Below are 18,581 nucleotides of genomic sequence, written 5' to 3'. Positions count from 1 at the left end.
TATGTGAATTTCTGTTGCAGTAAATAAAACTAATAAATCACAAAGATTTAAATGGATGATTTCTAACTTAAACAAATTTGTCATGCACAGATATATACTGTATGCAGATATACTGTGCTAGCAATCTACTGTAAATACAGATACTCAAGTTTCTATACACATCAATATTACATAGATAATATTACGTATAGTGTTTTATACAGATATACACTAATACGTAGTATTAATTGTTGTGTAAGTTCCCTTACTTTTTTTATGAAATTACGTATGACTAATCACTTATTTACCATGAAGCTTGCCTGGAACAAGAAGCTCAAAGGTATTTTGTGAGCCGTATTGATATACTTAATGTCAATCCTGACGTTCTAAGCAATTGATTATTTGCTTACAAACTTCAACAAATCCTTGCATAAAAATATAAAACCAACAGTATCCTCCTGACTGAGCTTACGTTGGCAGCACAAAGCTACTTTTGAATACTGATGTGAATTCAATTAGCTTGTCAAAATGGTATTTTAATTTATGCAGTATGCCGTTGCTAGGCCACTGTATCCTATTACATAATACAGTTTATATTGTTTCATAAAATCAGAAATGCAATTTGGTTCTAATTCTGTAGGTGGCAATATGACATTAAAAGTGTACACAGTGAAAGCAACTAATGGAGCAAATGGTGACTGAAGCATTATTTCTTTTTTCCATTTATGATCTACACTAAGACAAATTTTCCTTGTGATTTCGATTTTACATATGAAAACCAATGCTTCTTATTCTGAAGATAGGATAGCAAACACTCTTTGTTATAAAACACATCAATTTTTAACTGTTTTAACTGAATTTTGGACAGGATAAGAAAATAACAGTACTTTGACCGAGATGTCAGAAAAACACAAACAAGGGCTGTCACGTGGCTCAATAATTATGCAGGATTTAGAATCAAGCTTCCTACTGTATTAATGAGATTAAGAAACTGCAGTCAAAAAGGACTTTTCTTTTCTAATGAATGCTCCTGAAAGATACATCCAAGCTAAGCCCCAGGTCAGGCACATCTAAGGATTATTTACTCAAACTATTGTAATACTTTAATAACCTATTATTGCTCAGGAACAGAAAAACACATTCACAATCTTGCCCCAGGTATGGCTGGAGGACAGGCATCTTTTGACCAAGGGCTGAGAACAAATAGTGTTTTTCTACTATTTTACTATTGGCTGTGCATTACGGTGCAACGCACATGCTTAATCACAGGTTAACTGTAAGACTCATCTGACTCTTCTCTACAACTGGATAAATAATGAGAGATGAGCCTCATCTTCCTTTCAGTGTCTTAGGAAAATGTAAACAAAATTATTCATTTGTCTACAGGTAACTAATTTATGTATACTTTTAAAAACTGCAAAACAATAGTTTAGCCTTTAGTCAACTGGGGGAAGTGCTTGGAAAATGTATGAAGGTGGCAATAAATAAGAAAAAAACATTCCAAACAAATAAGCTTTCTTATTACGAGCACAAATACTGTATGAATGGCAAAAACAGCAGCAGCCAGACAACAAAGAACTACTAATATAAGGTGACTTACTGAGATAAGAGGAGCGCAGTTTTTTCACAGATTCAGAATATAGGTTAGAAAGGCCACACATGCAAGATGCCACTGCCAGCATACCTTTATGTTGCCATAGAAGAAGATGAGGACAACACAACAACGTAAGAGACAGTAAAATGGAAAAAAAAAAACTTAAAACTTAAAATCATGAAGCACTTTCAGGCCTCCAGCTTTCTGGAGCCTTCAAACTGAAAACACAATCTGCTGTATGTGAAAACGTTTCCAGTGAGAAGTGGCCACAGGCTTCCCTTCATCCCGCTGCGTGGATGAGGCAATACAAACAAGCACATGCTTCTAGGAAGAGAAAAAAGACATTGAAAGAAAGCTTTAGGTAGACGATGCAGACAAGATGCACAAAGAACTTAAATAACTGAAAAACAAAACACTGACAAGAGATGTTCCTAGCTGTGTAACACAACTGTGGCTAGAACAAACGAGATGGTGTAGGGACTATAACCTATCTTATTACTTTTATGTTGAAATTAACTTTCAGAATAGAGTACTTAAAAACTTGGAATCTAAGAAAAAGTCTGTGTGAGAAAAAATAATTGTACAAAAGTGCTTGTTTGTAGTTACGCTTTAATTTTGAGCATTTAGAACTGAAAATGATCAGAATTGTGATAGGTGTTCACAAAGGCAACTGGAGAGTGTGTTCACATGACAGATACACAAACCATTTCTCTAAGCCTGTCTACAGTAAATATTATATTTTAATAAGCCTGGAGAAAAAACTTGTTCTGTAACTGCTTAAATCAATATTTGTTCAAGAGTTTTTTTCTTATTTTTTAAACTTCAATAGACTGCAGATCTGATGTCAGGCATGACAACTATAGACTGTACATAACATGCATAGATGTTATAAAAAGTATTTCAAAAGTCCTGTAACCTTCCTTAAATCAACACCAATATACAGTAATAACTCTAAATAAAATGCATAATTCACAATGGAATGCTATCAGAGTGCAAAGTGCTGTATTAAATTTGGCAAAAAACTCTGTGGCTATGGATCTGCGCCTGTGGCTGGAAGGTTGTTAGTTCGTACCCCGCGGCTGGCAGAGGAATCCTACTCCCTTGGGCCCCTGAGCAAGGACCTCAACCCCAGCTGCTCCAGGGGCACTGTATAAATGTCTGACTCTGCGCTCTGAAGCACCCCAAGCTTCTCTCCCTGTGTGTCTCATGGAGAGCAAGTTGGAGTTTGTGAAAAGACAAAATTCTTAATACAAGAAATTGTATATGGCCAATAAAGAGTTCTTCTCTTATTCTTTTTGGAGTTGTTATACAGTATCTTGTTAAACTTTTGTTAATTAACTCCATCAGTAAAAACATTAAATGTCAAACATGTTTGTGCTAAAAATCATTAGTCCTACTTTTACACCAAAACACAAAATTCATACAGCTATTTTTTTCCATTTTACTCATGCTTTACTTATTGTTTTGAAAAATTAATAATCTGCCCATGGAGCCCATGTGGAAAAAAGAAAAAAAAAACTTTCCTTCATGGCCTAAAAATAACTGTAATAAAGGGAGAGAAATACTAACTGTAAATGGCAAAACACTGCTGTTACCTAAACTCTGAAAGGTGCTCCAGTGGAGAAAGAGAGAATATCTTTTGGGGTTTTAAATTGAAACAGTGACTTTAAACAACATTCTTGCAGAACAGTGTTCTGAGTTCACATGTTTATATCTGCACCAACATATCACAGATGTAAGAGAAAGCTAAATATTTTACTTTATGACATTTTTTTCTACCTTACCTCCAGAAGGCTGTCTTGTTTTGCGAGGAGACCTTGGTTGTCTTTGATAAGGATCATTGGATCCGTATAACTCGACTGTCCCCAGGTTTAGTAGTATAGTCTTCTGAAGGTAGTCAACAATTGCAAGGCCGTTGCTATTGCCAAAAACCACACTACAAAAAAACATAATTTGACAAGGTTTTTCATGTCCTTTAGACAATCTTCAATTCAATAAGCATCACAGAGCATCTTCTAAGCTTTCTGCCAAGTTTCAATCATCCACAAACATCAGTGGTGTTAATACTTTTTTGTACACACAACACTTTTCACTAAAAGAAAAAAACATATTTGTATAAATAATTCTCAGGGGAGAAAAATATTTCAAATATAGTTGTAGGGATAGATTTGAGTTTTACATTCCATTATATTCTGCAATATAGTACAAAAGAGCAAGTGAGGAACATGTGCTGTGGAGATATTTCTCTTGAATTTACTGTACTGTAAATTAACTGTTAGTAATTCACATACTGCTTGAATGCTTGGTATTTCCTGTACTTACAGTCCATATGATGAATTAACCCCAAGGCTGGTTATCTGCTGTGGAGGTTCTCCACTGACCCAGACCAGTTGAATAACAAGTTCCACCTGGTAACCGGCAGACTGCTTGAGTGGAGTGCTTCTCACTCTGTACAAAAGGGGAACGCAAACATGTCTGCACTGTTCTGTCACTGGAGAATAAAGGTTTAATTCTGAAATAGAATGCACAGCACCTATTGACATGCTATAATGTTTGTATTTCCCTCTGCTGTGTTTTCATTATTTCCTATTTACTTAATAATTCATTTTCTCAGATGAGGGAAAGGTAAACAAGAAAGACTATGACAATTAAAAAAAGTGAGGACCAACAGAGCCGTCAGAGTGTTTAAAGCCATTTAGTTCTGGGAAAACTGGAGAAATAATAATTTCAAAGAGATACAATTCAACAATCTGTTTCTTTTCTGATATTAAAAGCTTAATGATACGAAGCTCGCAATACATTCAATAATAAAGACTGAAAAATAAAACTAACAAACACTGCATAAGAAATAAATGTAACAGACAAGTTCTTACTGTCTTTCAGCTTCAGCAAACTATGTAAAATCTTTGCCTAGATTATCTGGCTTGATCCAGTAAAAAAACTGGATAAACCTCAGGGAACATTAAAACCATTTAACTTTGTAGCCTAAGACAGTAAGAGCTACTTGCCAGTATGGGTTCTGAGCTCAGATGCTGAGAATAAAGAATATCTGCAGTGTGCATTTCACTGAAGATAAGGCAGAGCAATAGGCTGAAGCCTGAAAGCAGCAGGACAGTGTGAGAAAAGCAGGTGGAAGAGTGAAGTGAGGAGCTGTTAAAGGAACTGCGTACTTGAGGCAGGGCACATTGTCCCGGATACCATCGGAAGAGCTGCTGCTGGTGGATGGGTGGGAATGGGGGGCGCTGGACTGGGAGTTGGAGGATGCCCCTGGGGTTGGCAATGTAGGGACCTGCTCACCCTCTGGGGACTCAATGTCATTGAGTTCGTACTGAAGCCGGACTTCAAGTAGCTGGTCAGAAAAGAAAAAGCTTTGTAACACCTGATTACGAAGCAAAGATCACATGAACACTTCCACATTACATAAACATTAAATTTAAAGTATAAAAAATGATATATATTTATAACTATACATATATTAAATACAAAATAAAAGGCAAATCCCAATATTCAGTAAGGATAATTTTAAACACAATTTGAACAAATACTGTTTGGGCTAGTTCTGTGTCATACAAAGAAAATCTTAAAAGAGAAATATCAAACATGACCTGGAGAATATCTGGCTCTTGGCATTTGATTCACTAGTGTTAAGCATACTGAGCATCAAAAGAAACATATCCCTTATAGCTAACAAATTCAGGAAGTTATCAGGAAAATATTGTGTAGAAAGTGCACTGGCATTGTATTATATATACACATATATCCCGTATAATCTCATTATAAATATAAATTAATTATCCTGAATAATACATTGCCATCTCTCACGAAATCCACTGTCCCACAATCAAAATGAGAATATGCATTGCCTTTTGGAATGTTGGCATATCAGAATGAGCTAGGAGGAAGTGCATGAAGCGAGGACCCAAGACTGGACTCAATGTAGTGCTGTGCAGTCAGGATGCCATCAATCACTATAAATGGAGTTGTGTACTGTAGCTACAGTACTCTTATGGTCAGACCATCATACTTGGGCTGGTCTATTGATCTTGGTGAGGTGTCATGACTTGTAGTCTCCCAGATAATGGCCTATCATTATCAGGTTAAACATCTCTCTCTGTGAATGTCCCACACAGCGAGCAACAGTCCAGCCTCCAGCTTGCTAATGGCATGAAGGCATCACTTGCTTGGTATGACACGCATATTGATCCTTTTGCTGTGTTTTTCTTTAATGATTTTCACAATGTTTGGCATTCATAAGTCAAAGTCACTTCATTGTCTCTGCCCAGTCAACTCTAACTAAATAAGGAGATTAAAGACTTATGCAACAAAACCATCTGACACCCCCCAAATTTAAGCAATATCCAAACGCTTCATCTTATTTATAGGATTTTTTTTAAATTCAGGATTATGTCTTTCCCTATATATTCTGGAACGGCTAGGGAGCAGTCACCACCCTATTCTCTGCATTTTATGTTTGTTTTGGAACTGTGCACAAAGAACACACAGTACGTAACTACCATGACCTTAGCATTAACCAGAGGGCAATCTCAGCCACACTTATAATGTCCCAGTCAAAATATCCATCTAGCATTAGAGCTTTAAGCAATTCCAAATAACTGAGTCCTAGCCAGTATGTGCTGCCCTGTAGCTGCTGTGGGCAAATCAAAAGTTAGAAGTTTGAAACACGATGCACATTTGCTCAAGCAACAAAACACATGCTGCATTCTGATCAGAGCCTCTTTAAGGCAAGGTCAATAGCAATCTTCAAGGTTGAGAAAAGAAAAAATCCTCAAATATATTTCAAATATAAGAATATAGGAATATATTATATTATATTAAATATAGGAATCAAATATATTTCGAATTCTTAAATATTCTTTTAAGAGTCATAAAACCCCCTAGGCAAAAAAGATAAGATTACTAAATTTCATTTAGAAAGACCATTGCGTTGGTGCAGTGGATTTGGTGCATGACTCTGGGACTGCAGAGGTCTGGGTTCGACTCCGGCTTAGGGTACAAATATAGCCATATCACCCTGCAACTCACAACTAGCAGCCCACTGCAGCTAAGCAGGTGTGAGCCTGGCCAGTACCTGAGTGGGAGACCTACTGGGAAAAACTAAGGTTGCTGCTGGAAGAGGTGTCAATGGGGCCAGCAGGGGGCGCTGCGGTCTATGTGGGTCATAATGCATAGCAAAGGGGACACTAAACTGTATAAAGGCCCTGTCCTTAGGATAAGACATTAAACCAAGGTCCTGACTCTCTGTGGTCATTAAAAAGTCCAGGGCATTTGTGTGGTGAGCTTTCCAGCACACTATGGCTGTTGTCACATCATCAAGGTGGATGCTGCACATTGGTGGTAGTGGAGGGGAGTCCCCATAACCTGTAAAGTGCTTTGAGTGAAGTGTCCAGAAAAGCACTATATAAGTGTAAGTAATTATTATTATTTCCATATGTTTTAAAAGATTCTAATGATTATCCCTGGGATTGTAAAAATGATGCAGCACCACAGATCATGCCTATGATCTGCCTGCACCTATAACTTCACCTATAACTTTCTTTAACAAGAATTTGTTAAAAACAAAATGCATACCACAAATCACCTCAGTTCTTTCACAACCTTAATGTTAAAAATACATAGAATATTAGAACCCAGTATATCAGCATTCCACAAAAATAAAGAAATAATTCTCATTTTAAACAAATTGGAATTTTACCACCAAAGAGTTAAAAAACAACTCTAAATACCTCAGCAAAAATATTTTTTAAAGCTCTTTTAAAACCTGAACAGGAAACTACTGTACCTCATTTTAAAGTAACTCTGTTCAATACATAGCTATGAATCCAAAATGCTTAAAGCAGAACTGCAACAGTATTTTTATATTTCAGGGTTAAAAAGAATCGGAATTGATTAGACCATTTCAAACAACAAGTAAAGTAAAATGTACACAGTAACTTGTAAAACCTCCAATTTACATAACAAAATTTCCAGGTATGCACAGCGCAATTCAGATAGAGGTACCAAAATGTCTGGTGAGATGAAGCCCTTTTCCACTGTAAACAAGCAGAATTGTGAATACATCTCTTTCAATCCAACAGAAATATTGCTCTCGACTTTGAAATGGTTTTGCCAACAAATATAACTTTCTTGTTCATTCTGCATGCAGATCATGTTGAAACGTTTCCACGGTGAAGTGTTTGCTGCTCAACCTGTACATATTGGTTTGCACATCATATTACATTAGTCATTACAGCGAAGAGTGAGAAGGAAGGGCTTCACGTCACAATTCTCATGAACTCTTGCTCTTGCCTGTGTCAAGACCAGTGGTTTGCAACAACAATGGCGATCATACTTTTACAAAGTACACAATTTTGTGCTTAATTTAAAATTAGTGATTCCGTCAATTCATTTATTTTGATAACAAGATTTAATAACTGTCATGAGAAATTGGGACTGCAGTTCCCCTTTACAATATGGTGAACATTCCTAATTAAATCCAATGGAACTATTCATATTGATTAATTAATTTGCATCAAAATAAGTAGACTGATAAAACTCAAGAATAGGCAATAATTAGTAGAAATAAAGCATTTGCTTTACAACATCAACCTAGTTGTCATTCTGTTAACACTCAAGCTACACTGTTGAATATTTGAGCTGCCTGCTGCAGAGGATGTTTCAGCTGTCACTGCACAAGCACTCCTCTAAAGAAGCGCAAGGGCAATGTGTTATTGTCAGGAATTGCCAGTCTTCAATCCCCGATGATTCTATCCCAGATATTACAAGGTAATTTATATTTTAACACTTAGCTCTGAATTGATTGCAGACATTTATACTGTAGATGTACATTGAGCCCTTGTAAAAAGCATGACAGAAAAGTAAACCACTACATAGTTGCAACATGATTCTGCATTTAACCTTGACATCTCATACATCTTACTGGTGCAAAACAAACACCAAGGTTTTGACTTCACATTGCAAACACTGCACTTCCTACAAGTGATTTCTCTATCAGCCTCACTGTCAGTGTCAGTCATGGTAAAGGGATACCCTGTGCTAATCGCTTCAATTTGCTCCAATTAAACACTGTATAAAACATCACACAGCTCTGGGTTCTCACAGCACAGAGCAAATCATCATGATGACAGCTTTTTGGAGCTGACTGCAGTTTGCAGTGATCTTGGGACCTACGCAGTGAATTCTGGGAGTCTTATCAGCAGTATTTACATTCATGTGACAGTGATTAATTTTCTTCTCTTTCTATCTTTTGTAATTCTCTTCAATCCCCTCATAGGCACAAGAGCACTATCAACCTGAGAACAGCAGTTAGTTTCTTGGCAGTACCTGCTGCTGCAATGCCTGAATACCTCCACTTCGCTTATTTTACAGACTGAAATGGCTGAGCTATAGTGGGGCTCATGAAATGTAAGTTTATGAAAGATATGCCTGCTTAATAGTCAAATGCTAATAGAACCATTTCTGAATTTAAAATCTGCATAGACTCCATAAGTTGAACTTTGAGTTGTTTACCTGGAGAAATCAAACAAATAACAATATGATTGCATTGCAAACAATATTAAATCAAAAGTAGATGACCCTAAAGATCAGGCAGAGAAAGAGAACATTTCCTGCCAGCATGGGAGTGAATTAGGTCAAAGTGTTCTAGGCTACTTTTGTATATTTATTACCAAATGTAAGCATGCAAAAAACAGAGAGAAATGTCACTATAAAGCTGTGTTCCTTGAGCTAACTGAACCACCCTTCTTGAATGCTTAAATATAGAATTAACTTAAATGTTAATGAAGTACAACACAGTCTGAAGAAACATGGATTGTCTCACACAGTATTTAACAGGTAGAAGAAGTACTGTTTGCTCATCTAGAGGAGAGTACATAGGCTAAATAGGACTAAATGACTCCTGGACTCCTGACTTTTATCCTACCTTAGAATAATAAAAAAAACTCAAACCACGGGAAGACAAAGCATGTTTTCTTATTAAGTTTAATAATTATTAAATCACATTAAAAAGAAATGAATAAAAGGACTTTTATACCAGGTTAATTTATGAAGGCCTGAATCACAATTCAACTGAAAGCATGCTCAAATGCTGACAACTGTTATCTGTAGGGTTCTAAACAAACTGCAGTTTGCCTCCAAGTGCATTCATACTTGCTCTGGTGAATACTTTGCAGCTGTACTGGCACCAGAAAGTATCTGGTTTTCACATTGCAACATTTCAAGTGAACCTGATTGTCTAAATGATTGTATTAACATGAATTATCTGAATCCTAATCTAAGCAACTAAAATATTATCTGCACGAAAAGCAAAATGCGGACCTACCCGTTTAAATCCAGAAAGCTGTTAAACATAGCAAATGAGTAAATTAAATGGGATATTCTAGATATCTTTTGCCAACCAATAAAAGACTTAAATAATGAGTATGCTATGGGTCCACATTATTTCATGTTGAAAAGAATGAACTAGGAATAAGGAGTAGGACTGGAGATCACACAGTCAGTTTTTGTTGCTCGTGAACCCTGATGTGATTGCTTTCAGGGTGAGTTTCACCTTAAACACTGCAATTCCAAACAAATATTTTCAATATTTCACATCAACAAAAATGAACTTGAACAAATTCTCAACCAATTGTCAATCATATTCAAATATTAATTAGCCAATCCAAATTAACTAGGTACTGTAAGAAAGTCTTTTAAATGTACTTTAACAAAGAGTCACTTTCAAACTAAGCTCAAATGGTAGCATTTATCACTGGGACATTTGTTCTGAATTGCAAACCCACAATGCCTGCATTGGGTACATGGCAATGCAAGGTAATAGAGAAGGCACAACATACTGACCAATCACTGTACATTCTGGAACTTGTCTGGGCATTACCTGCACCACCTCCGTAGTCACTTCCTGCTTGCTGAACCTATAGATGATAACATGGGCTGAGACTCCGGCCACACACAATATCCTGCTTTCTGGACACCAGGAAAGGATCTGAATGGCAAAGGGATCTTCATCTACAATTTCTGTGTTGGGCTTGTCATCTTTGTTCCGAGACTTTTCAAATGCCTTGGCTGTCTTTAGCTTGTACAGTACTTGGAGCATTACTGGAAACAGGTGAAAAAAACAAAACAAACAAAAACAGACGAAATCAAACAATTTCTTATGTTTTTTAAACATACTCTACATTTCAGCTTTTAATGAATGGCACAATGTCAAAAATATATACTCATGTTTTCAATTTCTTGAAAACTTTTCTAGATCAAAAATTATAATTTTATAATTTTTATGTGATTTTACATTGGGAGTCAAATACATTATAAATGCCATAAGGAGTATTTCAGCTAAGACAACTAGGCAGAGGACATTTTATGAGAATTTTTATCAGGCATCGTAATCAGTACAGTAGGTAACCAGATGTTTTACAAGAGGTTAGAGTGAGGAACTACTGTATGTCAGTAAGCTGCAAAGAAACAAGAAGAGGTTGATTCCAAGCTGAAAAAGTAGAAAGAAGAAAAAACAGCAAAAAAGTTTGAGCTGTAGAGTCTTTTATTCTTCTTTTCTCATTATATTTCAGTGTGAAATTAACATCTACTTGTTCCTGTATTTTATATATGCTCTTTAAGTAAAACAGTTTTTTATTTCAAAGAGAATTCAGTTACAGATGCAAAATAGTGTTTGCTGAAGCATTACAACACAATTTGCTTTTGAAATTGAAATTTAATTTCAACTACAAACCAACAAAAGGTCAAAGTCACAGGTTTCTTGGCGGTTACAATTGCAAACAAAAAGTAAAAAAAAACATGGGCATGTAAACTAACTCTTCTTAAACAAGCTTCTATAGTTTTAGAAGTAACTAAATATTTTGGAAATTAAAATTACAATTAATTAAATATAAAAGAGCCTGTGAGTCTTATTTTGTAGTGCAACAAACTATGAAGAGCTGCAACAAGCTACACTTATTTACACTGATAAAATACAACAGAACAGCAGTCATCAACAATGGCTTGTTCTCAATAACATAAAAAATGCAGCATCCATAGATACTCAGTATCTTTCATCACTCATTTGTGCAGCTTCTTGCAAATGAAACTACAGTATGCCTTTGACAAGTGACTGCTCTTTTAACCAAGATCTCCATTTAACTCAATGACTGTATATGACAGTGTGTGACAGCCTATTATGAAAGATGAGAATCACCAACAGTAAAGTGCCGTGTCAGGTACTTTGAAAGTGGTGCATTCTCTCATTATAGTGAGATCACTTGCAGGGTAAGACACAAGATGGAATTCCAATACTCAATTAGTTTAAGCTTATACTGTACCTTATAACAGATTTAATAAATGTTTATGGCACACTGCATTACGTGCAATATGAAACTGAATACAGAGAATGAATGCTGATTATTTTAATGTTCCATTAAATAGAAATAAAATGTATTGTACTAATAGCATGCCTGAAAAAGTCCACACACAAATGGACATCAGTCCACACTAGAATCTAATGTTTATTCAGTGTGTGCAGTCACTCTGTCTTTTTTATTTAAATTTCACATTTCCCTTGTCTGAGGACCAGAGAGGATGAATGATGTGGATCGGTGAAATATAAAAAAAAAATTCAACTCCATCAGGCTATCCAGCACACTTTGTGAATTATCTACGTTGCTATTTTTGTCAACATCAAGTTAATATCCTTCTATTTCTAACCCTGTGGCAACATTAAGGTAGAAAGTAAGCACCATAAGATGGCAACCTGTATATATAACAGGTATGCTGGCTTTCAACAATTTACTGTATATCTCAGTAAAATAAAAAAACAAAAATGACAGATCGATCCCTGTTAGAAAGAAAATAGATTTTGGGAAGATAAGCCATTCAAGCCCAGAGAAAGACCTGGAGATGAAATGTTTCCATTTCCTCGACATGATCCATAAATAAATGCACTTAGTCTCCGTAATGAAAGTGAGCTGCAGTGGTAAACAGTAAACAGGGCCCTGCCCCACCTGTTTGCTTTGAAGGCAGGGAACTAATCACATTCTTTTTCCAGTAACATAATTTAGGCACTAAGTACACAAGCACTAGAAAAATAAGTCAGGCACTTAGGACTGTCTCTATGAAGTGCACACTGAAAGAGATTTATCTTGGGTTCTTGTGAAAAGCTTCTTTGCGCACAGGGCCAAATCGGTAATCTTAATAGATGTAGGCCACATGACCCTAAACAATCCCATTTTTTCCAAAAAATCTCTATTTTCCTGTTGATCTAACACAACAAGTGGTATGTGGTTTCCTTGTCATTAGAAACACAGCTAAATACAGACAGCGCCATAAAAACACAAACAGAACTCAATGAGATCTCTGAATTTTGGTTTTGTAAGTAACTCATCACATATAAGCATTTCATTGCACTTGTGCATATGACAAATATCTGAACTGAACAGAAGATGTCTGAATCAAGTAGCTCTGCAAAGATATAGAGGATTAAGTTGCTTTCCTGGCCTTGCTTTATTTCTTATTATTATCAACTGGCCTAATAATTCAATTGAATTGGATAAATGGAATCCCAAAAAGCTTATGAATGGCTGATGTTTGACAAGTGATCTGAATGTTTTAGTCTGGATTTTTGATAATTTTTTAGTTTAATTTGAAACTTAAATTTTAAGGGCCAAAATATGGGTTTGTATTGTGATATTCAAGAAAACATGGCAACTTACTTGCAGAAGCATCCCAAAATTTTATTGATCCATCTGCATGCCTAATTTAAATAAAAAGAAAAAGCAAATTAAACTGGGTAAAGATTTGTAAATAATCAATGGTATCCCATTATAATATCCCAAGTTATCTATTACAAATCATACACTGTTCACACAATACACAATTTAAGCTACTACTGTTTTCATGTTATGAATGGCCTAGCTGATTTCTTGATAGTCATACATCTTTAAAAAAATATTATTTATAAAAAGGAGCAAAAAAGCAATGAGCTTTATGTTGTCTGTTGATTCATACAAGAAAATACAAAACAAACACACTTCAATAATGATAATACACAGTAAATGAGATGCAAGTTAACATACTTACAGGAGTGCAATGAAAATGTAAAGTATAATCACCCTTATTTTCCACCCTGAAGAAAACTATCACCCTTACCCAGTCTTGTTAACTTAAAGACTACAAGGCCTTCCCAGAAGCAGTTATTTATGGTATAGAATTAGCAGTAGAGAACAACAAATTTAGACTTGGAAGTATTTGGCTGTTTGTAACCTTGGAATGAAATATTTGCATCACTGGAGTCCTGTTTTTATGATCTCACTATGAAGCAAGGATTTGAGTTGTGAAAATGCAATTCCATGAGTCTGACTACATAGGACTGTGGAGGAGGAGTGGGTTTTGCATTTTCCTCTAGCTTTTCAAAAACCTGATGAGGCATCAACTATGCATTTACCTTGCACGCCCTATAGAGATTAAACAATATCTGTAAAAGTATGAAGAAATATGCTATGGCTCTCACCACTGATACTTTTTACTTATAGTTTTTATTATTTAAATCTTTTTGTACAGTGGTAAGTTCTGAAAGGCTGGGGTGGACAAGCTTTCTTCTGTCCAAATCCGAATGAAGAGAATGTGGGAAACTGTCCTATTTATATTTCTTTGCTTTAGGGGACTGGAAAATGGCTGCATCCCACAATGACAGCAACATATACCTGCAGCCTCCTGGGCACTTGCAGGTATATGGTGCTGTCATTGTGGAATTAGTCAGCCAGGGCATGTTGCTGTGAGCCAAGACAGCCCTGGCTGACTAATTCCACTATACCTTTTAGTGGTGCTCAAAATTGTCAACTACTTGGGGAATCCTGGTCACAGTCAGTAAGCGACATGACTGAAGCTCAAACCTGTGGTACCTGAAGCCTTTATATGTTAAAGACACAAAAGAGACTGTATCAACATTTTAACTTTGGCATTTTACCAAAAATTACAATTGTTCTCATCACACTAATTTAAGTTTTATATAGTTACCCATCCATCCATTTTCTAAACGCTTCAATTTAGGGTCATGGGGAACCCAGAGCCTATTCCGGCAAGCAACAGGTGAAAGGCGGTGTACAGCCTGGAGGGGATGCCAGTCCACTGCAGGGCACACACAGACACCGACGTACACATGCTCCCCCCTATTTTCCCACATCCCAATTTACCAACCACTATGTCTCTGGATTGTGGGAGGATATAGGAGCACATGGAGTAAACCCAACATGAAAACAGGGAGAAAATACAAACTCCACATAGATAGCACCCATTGCACCATTGTTTGTATTCAAAAAAAAAACTTAAGTGGATCTTTTGGTAAAAGTATTTTCCCACAATGTTAGACAGCTCCTGTCTTCTGCATGTTGCAGATTGGAGTCGAAGCTATGAGAACTCACTGTCAGCTGAGAACTGAGAATTGTGTCTTTCATCCCTTATTGACATGGGACAAATCAAATACAGCATGAGTGGTACTCAGCTACTGCATACTGCACACTGAATACTAGTGACCTCTGCAGAGATGAGCATTATCAGGCACGAGTTCTGCCAATCCTCTCACTGCTGTAAACTTGCTGTTTATAGTCAGTTTGCAGTGTAAAAAGAAACATTTGTGTTTTCTTCAGCTAATATACAGTACAACATTGCAGAAAGCAGTGGTGCAGCAATAAGAAAGGTTGAATAATTTGAAAACAAAAATTCTGAAGAAGGGTCATATAGCTGGCAATATTATATATAAAAAGCAGAAAAAAAACTAATAGGCAGCAAATGGAATTAAGACAGTTTTCTGTTTTAAGAAACAGTTTTAAGAAACGGAAACATGCTAGTAAGTAATTAAGTAAACTATTTTGTTGTTTTTTAATTAAAACATATAAAATAAAATACCTTCAAAAGGGTTAATTGTTAAACATTTAAAAATGTGCAGAAAGCAGAGTCTACTTCAAGGATGGTATCTAAGTTAAAACTATCTCTGACACTGATACTCTGAGAGGCACTGTTTGAGTATCATAGGGCTATAGAGATATAAAGAGAGGCTAGTATCTTCTCAAAACTCCTAGCTAAATGCCATTGCAAAAATCTCAAGGTGTTCTGCATGCTGAGCACACTGAGCTGGTATGTGTGGATGTAACAATGCTGCAGGGACAACTTATCTAGGACGTATCCCAACGGAGGTGCAATCCAAAAATCAATAACTCTGGGAAAGAAAGGACTCCTTCAAGTCAAATGTAGTGTATCACAAAAGAAGGCTTCTCCCTCCACCAATAATAGAGTAGCTATTGTTCATACAAAAATAGCTACAATGAATTGTACAACTATAATTCACAATACAGTATGTCTATTCTTTATCCATTGATTGGCAAATACATTCCACTACATTTCCAGCCATATTATGATGTATGTTGCACTTCTACTGAATCACCACAGGGTGTGTCTGGTCATATGAGGAAAAAATGTAGTCTGCCTCCAAACTCACTGTAATCAATGGTGATATTGTAAAAGTATTGTAGAGAGTGTCATTGATCACGAGTATTTGGGACTGGTTACAGAAACATATTTAAGATGAGATAGATATATATAAAAAGGCCAATATAGATCTTTTTTCTAAGGATGCTTGGGCATAACTAGTTTTACAATTTTCTGTAAATCATTTATTGGAAGTGTCTCAACATATCATCTGTTGGATTGATAACACTGGTAGTGAAAATGGTAATATTTTTGTGAAATAGTTTTGAACATAAAGTACATAGCATAATTATTGGGATAAATCAGGTCAGCCTAAACACACTCTTGAGGCTGAATCTGTATCATTCCCATCTGGGAAATGCCTTTGTGCCTCAACCTGTATTGATTCAGGAAAAAATCATCTGCTGTGCAACTTCACTTTAGAAAAATACAAAATAATTATTTATTTTCTTAAAGTTCTAATATGTCCCTGGAATACTGTTTGTCCTGAATTCTGTTATTGGTGATGGTTGTTATGTTGTATTATTATGTTGTGCTCTGCCATAAAACAATTTTACCCTAGTGGATAATAAAGCATGAATTTAAATTGAATTGCGATTTGGTTTTGGTTGCCCGATGCTTTGCAAATACGTTTCTCCAACATTCAAGTCATAAGGGAGCATTCAGTCCAGACAGCAGACTGCTTTGTTCTGCATTGCAAACACGGTGTTTTACATATTTTAATATGTATATTACCATAAATAACAAATTATTTTCCACTTCTTCTACATAAGTTTCAACTACATGGAGTAAAAGAAAGGCCATACTCTGCCACAAAGTCAGCCTAAGAAAGATTTGTGTCTGAAAAATAACTACAATTTTAATAATATTAAAAAAATCTTTTTCCTTTAACTCTTTGCCTAAAACTGCAAGTTGATTTCTCCTCCTTGACTTACCCAGTGATAATTATCTCTGGATAACTCTGTGTTCCCAGGCCCCAGTTACCTCCACTGACCGGCCATTCCTAAAAAAGAAATTGAAACAGCAAGTGTTAAAAACTGGACATCATATCATAATAAATATATTGTTTTATTTAGACGCCTCCTGTTTATAAGTGTGTTGTTTATTTACTCTCCGGCTAATCTGATAGAATGGATTAAAACAAGCTTGCATTTCATAAGAAAATGCAAAACAGACAAGTAAGGTTTTTCTATGGCTGAATAAAGTTAATCAAATAGTGAGAAGTATGAGCTAATTTCTGTCATCACTCAACGTGGCAGAGGCAAAAAGACCATCATGAAAAAGCACCATAAAGGCATCCTATCTGGAAGTCTAAATGGAGGAGATTATATTGGATATCATATATACATGTGTATTTCATGTGTAATTTGTGTTAAAAACAACAGACACAGTACCGTACATATTGTTTATTTCAAGAATGCATGGCATGTACAGTACAGATGCAGCCATTGAAAATGCGCGGGCGATACCGCATTATTTTCCGGTACGCTGTACGCAGTCTACCGCGAGTTACCGTAAATTCTCCTACAGTAATTTTTGAGAATCGATTCACCATGCCTTTCACATGCTCATAAAAGAGATTGATTTAGGAACATAAACATATTACCGTATGCAAACTGTACTGTATACAGTATGTATATGTATATTTAATGTCTTAACTGTGCCCGTTTAAGTATTGAATATTTATATGGAATTTTACCACTGAAGGGAAATCTTAGTGCCTACTGCAACGCGTGTGAAGGCCATAAACGATATTAATTTAGAACTTAAACAAGTCTCGGTACTTTAAAGAAAACATACACACCAGTATTCCATTTCTCCCTAAACATTTTAAGCATCGAAGTCTTTAACTAACGTGATACCGGAGTCAACAAGCATACTTTTAGAATTTGATTAAAAGGGAATATAATATGGAATCGCGTATCTAAAGAAATTAATAACGATATAATTATATTCATGTACCGCAACACAAGAATAGTACACGCTGTACATTGTCTGTCGATAATGTTTCTGTAGTGCTTTTTCAGCACTCTGCATGTGACCGCTGTGGGTTAGGTTCCTGACTCCCATGTCACACGGTCTGTGATCGAATCCCACTGGAACTATGACTTTTTTTTAACAAACATTTCTTTGAAAAAATGAAACGTTTCCCTTGGTCAGAGATTAAATAAAACCTCACTCGCACCAAACAAATTTATATTTCTAAATATCACAACATGATCGAATTTAAGTCTTTTTAATAACAATGAATAGTCACCTGTGCATTACAAAATAAACATTTATATTGATTTAAATCGCGTTTTGATTTAAATCGTAAACGCGTGTTTAAATATATGTGTTTAAAGGCGATATGTAAAAGCGCTGATTCTTATGGAATGTGTTCCGCCGGGGATTCAAAAAATTTATTTTTTTTAATCGCGTATCTAAGGAAAATTGCAGTATATCTTTGTTCACGCACAAACAGTGGCATGTTACATTATTAATTTGGGTGTCTCCTCTTGCCAGAAAGCTCTAAATTGCA

At 35.8% G+C, this 18,581-nt stretch overlaps 1 protein-coding gene across 25 annotated transcripts in view; it reads right to left on the bottom strand.

The window, feature by feature from the left end:
- LOC102692053 (syntaxin-binding protein 5) overlaps positions 1-18,581 on the bottom strand; it is a 219,130-nt gene that overhangs the window by 45,733 nt on the left and 154,816 nt on the right. For 13 of the 25 annotated variants that reach the window (XM_069179051.1, XM_069179015.1, XM_069179018.1 and 10 more), the window contains 7 exons: positions 16,996-17,063; positions 13,291-13,331; positions 10,467-10,687; positions 4,744-4,922; positions 3,896-4,021; positions 3,358-3,509; positions 1,580-1,663 (listed from right to left, as the gene is read on the bottom strand). In XM_069179051.1, coding sequence (XP_069035152.1) covers positions 1,580-1,663; positions 3,358-3,509; positions 3,896-4,021; positions 4,744-4,922; positions 10,467-10,687; positions 13,291-13,331; positions 16,996-17,063 — 871 coding nt within the window. The remainder of the gene's footprint in view (positions 1-1,579; positions 1,664-3,357; positions 3,510-3,895; positions 4,022-4,743; positions 4,923-10,466; positions 10,688-13,290; positions 13,332-16,995; positions 17,064-18,581) is intronic. The other 12 variants (XM_069179035.1, XM_069179039.1, XM_069179052.1 and 9 more) reach the window with 1 other exon arrangement.

This window comes from Lepisosteus oculatus, chromosome 2 (genome assembly GCF_040954835.1).
Source record: "Lepisosteus oculatus isolate fLepOcu1 chromosome 2, fLepOcu1.hap2, whole genome shotgun sequence".
Lineage (NCBI taxonomy): Eukaryota > Metazoa > Chordata > Actinopteri > Semionotiformes > Lepisosteidae > Lepisosteus > Lepisosteus oculatus.
The sequence above is the reverse complement of the archived record's forward strand: the minus strand, read 5'-3'. Positions and strand labels throughout refer to the sequence as shown.